Raw genomic sequence first — 5,155 nt, forward strand, 5'->3', positions numbered from 1 at the left:
GAGGGGTGAGGGGTTTATCGTTATCGATCAGTTGATTAAAAAAGGTCGGTATAGTACTCAGCTTATTAAAACGAGAATCAAGAAAAATAGGGGCGGGGTCTGTGCTGAGACGTGCCAAACTAAAATCTGACCGCAAAAAGTTGCTGGTTGCTATTGACAGATGCTTATCTGCAGTGGCGTTGCGGGCTACTCCACCCCTGTCATTGCGAACTGGTGAAGAAGTCAATCTCCACTCTGCATTTCACATACTTCGGATCGGGTTTTGGCTCGTGGTCTGAGCTCCCAGCCGTGTTATGTCCGTGTCCTACAGAACGTGCAGAGTTGTGCAGCTCGTGTCGCTCCTAGTGTGACAGCTGCAGAATGGCCGACCCGCGGTTATGCAGGTGAGACTGCAGCATCGAACACGAGGGCCCACGCGGAATGTTTGGCACTATATTGCTAGGGCTAGGCAGAAAGAATAGATAGATGGTTCCCAATCTGGCAATGAGGAATTCCCCTAAACGGCACCACACCAATGCTACCTAGTATCCAGGATGTATCCCAACACTTTGACGCAACCCCCAATCAAGATGTCAGGTCCTATCAGATAGTTTCCACCTCATCCTTCCAGATCAACCCCTCTGGAACCGCCTTCCACTGACCCGCCTCATCCAACATGGGCCGGACCTTCTCCCATTCTTCCCGGACGCGTTGGGCCTTCTCCCCACTCCGCGGGACGATATTCACTGGAAAGGGCTTAGGCATTGTCATGAAGCCGTCCACCAGCTCAGCCTGGTCGGGGACCACCTCCCGCTTGGTGACGGGGTCGACGACCCGCTTGAAGTCGAAGGCCCACAGCAGCCGCGAGATGGCGAGGTACATCGACCGGTCCGCGATGTGCATGCCTTGGCAGCGGCGGCGGCCGGCCCCGAAGACGAAGTGATCGCGTTGGAGCACGTTGGCGTTGGTGGCCGCCTCCGCTGAGGTCTGGTGGTCGTCGATATAGCGCAGTGGGTCGAACTGGCGAGGATTGGGGTATCGGTCGGGGTCGGAGTGTAGCGCCCTGTTTTCGCCCCCAGCCCAAGCATTAGTCCCTCTGGTACGTACTCAATGCACCAAGGAAAGCCGGAAAGTAGACCTACCACACGTTCACAATGACCGTCGCCCCCTTGGGGATCCGATACCCGAGGTACGTATCCTCCTGGGTCGTGGCGTGCGGAATCCCCAGCAGAAAGCCGGGCATCCAGCGGAGGGTCTCCTTCGCGCAGGCGCGGATGTAGGGCAAATCCGGCACGTCGTTGAGATCGGGCAGTCGGTCGCCACAGACCCGGTCCAGCTCCGCCTGCGCAGTCCGCGCCACCTCCGGGAAAATCACCATCGCCTGCACGAAGCCCACCAGGATGCTGGCCGTCGTTTCGGACCCCGCCTGCAGCAGCGCCCCGCTGATGTAGGCGGCCAGGTCGTCGGAGAAGTTCTCGGTCTGTTGCATGCGGACCAGATCGACACAGACACAGGGCTAGAGGGTTCGTCTGTCAGAGTGGGAAGAAGTGCATAGGTGGTGTGCACGTACCTTGGCCGTGCCTTCCTGGAGTTTTCGTTTGGCGTCCAGATAGAATTCTCGGAACAGCTGGCACTCCTGGCGGTGCAACTCCCTCGCTTCCTGGACCAGCGGTAGCATGAATTCTGGCAGGCATTGGAGGACGGGGAACAGATCTAGCAAGCTCGCGGTCTGATGGAAAAGGTACGGTGGAGGATTAGCTTAGCAATCTGGTGGAGGGTTGCGAGCATATGAAAGACAATATACCTTGGACGTGGTAATCTCGGAATTCCGATCGAAGATCTACACAGGCCTAGTTAGCCTGCTTGTCCGCGTTGTTGAATCTTGACGGAAAAAAATACATCAAAGGTCTGCTTGAACTTCGGATCCTCGATCGTGGTGGTCCGGAACCCAAAGGCCATCTGCGTCGTCAAGGAGCCGGAATAGCGGCGGATGTGATTGATGAAATGCGCCGGCGCCTCCAGCATGCTCTTCAGCATGGCCCGGTTTTCCAGGTCCTGATACGGGACATAGGTGCGCGCTGCGGCAACGTTGAGGATGCGATGCGCGAGCTGTCGGACCGTCTTCCACGTTGGGCCATCGTCCTGTGCCACGACAGATCGATGAGCACGATACTTGACAGGGGAAAGAGGCAGGGAGCACACACCATGAACAGTACTCTCAATCCGCCGCTCAGCACGTCTTGAGCCATGTAGCTCTCGGGCCGAGAGGAGTAGATGGCCCCGCGGCGGTCGAGGAGATCCTTGACTGCCTGGGCGGAGTTGAGCACAATCACGGGGCGTGTCCCGAGCACGAGCGAGTAGATCGGACCGTAATCGCGACTCCATTTCTCGAACTGGAGGTGACTTTTCTGCGAGGGGATCTGGTGCAGGTTGCCCAAGATCGGGAGCGTGGGTGGTCCTGGGGGCAAATCGGTGGGTCGTCGGCCGACTTTACGCAGTTTCCAGACTCCGCTGAGAAACACCGCAAAGACAAGAGTGTAAAGAGTCTTGCTGAGATCGAAATACGTATTCACACTCATGGTGAAGTAGCCTGGTGGGGTGATAGTTAGTTACGTCTGTTCGAACAACAGCACCAGATATGTTCAAATATGCTGTGAAATATATTGGGTGTACTGTACTTGTGCTAGGTGGGGTTCTTGGAATCAGACCCAGGGGCGGAAGAGTACGGGTGGAAAGCCAAAAGCAAAGGATGAAGAAAGATAAGACAGAGTGTGATGCAAGTCCTCAGGAAATGGCCTAGTCTAGAAGGATCCAAAAGAAAAGTTACGGCATGGGTGGTGAGATTCTGAGTAAAAGCCCGAAGCCCCGCTCAGGCCTAGTTAGGGTTGCATGAAGCCTCAAGAAACGCCACAGGGTAAATCCCGGGATTCCCCTCTGTTGAGTTCCATAGTAAGACAATTCAAAAGGCCGTTCCTACCATACTCCAGACCACATTGATTCCAGCTCTGGTACCTGTTCTTCGTGATAAAATCTCAGAAATATTGCTTCCCTCAGAACCTACCACCATGTCACGAACCCAGAAGTTCGCCCTTGTTACCGGGTAACCTCTGATCTCTCCATTAGTTATCGCACCCCAGGCTCACAGGTTCACATGTAGATGCGGCCAGGGAGGAATTGGCGAAGCATTGGTGACCGAATACGCTCGCCGTGGCATTCATCCCATTGCTACCGTTCTCCCCAACGAGTCGAGCGAACATCTGTCCGCAAAGGGCATCACCTTCTTTCCCCTCGATGTGACGGTCGAGGAGTCAGTGGTCGAGCTCAAAGCCCGCATCCGGGAGCTCACCGGCGGATACCTCGACATTCTGGTGAATTGCGCGTACGTGAACCAGCTGGGCGCCAGCAGGCTGACTGACTGACGGATGGCACATGAACAGGGGAATTGCGTATACGATGACGGCCATCGACACTGACGTCGGTGCCGTCCAGCGCATGTTCGATGTGAACCTCTTTGGCCCGATGCGGATGGTGCACCACTTCCACGACCTCATTATCCCCGCCAAGGGAACGATCGTCAACATTGGCTCTATTGGTGGCATCGTTCCTTACTTGTATGGAGGTAAGGCGGTTAACCCTCCAGCCCCAGTTGTTGTTGTCTCCATTTGCATTCTCGACCCACTCACCACGAGAGCGAGAGAGCAGCATCCTACAATGCCACCAAAGCTGGCCTTCATCACTGGTCCAATACCCTGCGTGTCGAAATGGCCCCCTTCGAGTAAGTCAGCCCCCTCCCGCTCCCTCCACCTTGCCTTTGGAACCATTCGTTGATTGAGTTTTGGGCTCCAGCGTCCGAGTCATCACAGTACGTTTCTTCTCCCCGCCCCTTTCCAGTTGGTCAAATCCCACTAAGGCATTATTTCCATTGAAATCATCTAGGTCATTTCCGGCGAGGTGTATACCAACATCCTGAAAAATGACGCGCATCGACAACTCCCAGAAGGTAATTTCCTCATCTCATATCTTTATCCTCGGGGTTTGGTCTTCGTCTTCGATGCTGACAGAGGGTGGTTCGGAGCAGGCTCCTACTACAGCCCCCTAGCGGAAGAGTTCCGGCAACACGTCACCAGAACCCCCTCCGGGGCGACGGATCGGTTCCAGTATGCCTCCAAGGTGGTTGGAGAGAGTCTGCGCTCCAGTCCGGCCGCCTGGTTCTGGACGGGCAGTTCGACAGGGCTGATCCGCTGTTTGGATACATTTGCCTGGCGGACGATTTGGGTAAGCCCTAACTCTGCCTCCGACGTTCCTTTGGCCCCCTCCCCCGCCTCTATTAGTGCTGTGCTGATTGCCCCCGCACAGGACTGGATGTTCTGGAGGATGTTCAACCTGGGCAAGCTGCATCGATCTCACGCTGGGCTGGGTAAGAAACAAGTTTAGTTTAGTTTGACTTAGCTTAGCTTAGCTTGATGCAGAGTCGGACTTGACCGGGACCCGCTGAGGAAGTGGAGTGAGGGGGGTCCCGTTGGGATCCAAGTGGACGGCTCGGCTAAGGTGGGGTTGTTGGAGGGGACTAGTCTAGATTATTGACAGTTTGACGCATGTGAGATTTGATAACCGCTAGTAACTAACTACAGTAGAGTAGCGAGTATGAATGGCGATAGCCTTTAGTCTATCCGGTAAGCGAGCTTGGCCACTGATCCTCCTGCATTCCTGAAGAAGTATGTACTTCGTATAGAGTACTGTAGTATATTATCAATCAATTTCTCACTGGAACTTCCTGAGCAGGTATAGCGTGGCGGCGTCCCCGCTAGTACAGTACGTACTCTTGTAGTTATAGGAGGGAATATATCCTATACAAATTACTTCGAACATGCGCCCTCCTTAATAACTGGCTGTAACCACCTACACTAATTCATGACCGCATGAAGCAGGCATCCCTACCAGCAAGGTAACAGCCTGAGTCATGTTAAGAACCATGATCAACCATTCACACCTTACCTCAGCAAAACTGGGCGAATACCTAAGCGAGCAGATGAAACTTCTCGTACGGACGGACAGTACCATGGACAATCCTTCAAGTGCATTGATCAAGTAAGATCTAACATGAACTCATCCAAGAACCCAACAACCCCATCCAAATGGAGCAACTCTACTTGCTTCTAACATACTATCTGCATTG

At 54.3% G+C, this 5,155-nt stretch overlaps 2 protein-coding genes across 2 annotated transcripts; one reads left to right on the forward strand and one right to left on the reverse strand.

Annotated features, from left to right (window-relative positions):
- Window positions 1-365: 365 nt before the first annotated feature.
- Window positions 366-2,716, reverse strand: BO86DRAFT_391370 (cytochrome P450). The gene is made up of 7 exons (XM_025672571.1): window positions 2,658-2,716; window positions 2,184-2,569; window positions 1,879-2,121; window positions 1,784-1,819; window positions 1,550-1,708; window positions 1,122-1,495; window positions 366-1,042 (listed from the first exon to the last, which is right to left on the reverse strand). The coding sequence occupies exons 2-7, from the start codon at window positions 2,556-2,558 to the stop codon at window positions 583-585; spliced, it is 1,647 nt and encodes a 548-aa protein (XP_025524808.1). The 5' UTR covers window positions 2,559-2,569; window positions 2,658-2,716; the 3' UTR covers window positions 366-582.
- A 222-nt stretch (window positions 2,717-2,938) lies between these two features.
- On the forward strand, window positions 2,939-4,572 carry BO86DRAFT_391371 (SDR family oxidoreductase). The gene is made up of 8 exons (XM_025672572.1): window positions 2,939-3,079; window positions 3,137-3,358; window positions 3,417-3,598; window positions 3,682-3,754; window positions 3,826-3,841; window positions 3,916-3,979; window positions 4,058-4,254; window positions 4,336-4,572. The coding sequence occupies exons 1-8, from the start codon at window positions 3,045-3,047 to the stop codon at window positions 4,411-4,413; spliced, it is 867 nt and encodes a 288-aa protein (XP_025524809.1). The 5' UTR covers window positions 2,939-3,044; the 3' UTR covers window positions 4,414-4,572.
- The last annotated feature ends 583 nt before the right edge of the window (window positions 4,573-5,155 follow it).

The sequence above is a fragment of the Aspergillus japonicus genome (genome assembly GCF_003184785.1).
Source record: "Aspergillus japonicus CBS 114.51 unplaced genomic scaffold BO86scaffold_51, whole genome shotgun sequence".
NCBI classification, from domain to species: domain Eukaryota; kingdom Fungi; phylum Ascomycota; class Eurotiomycetes; order Eurotiales; family Aspergillaceae; genus Aspergillus; species Aspergillus japonicus.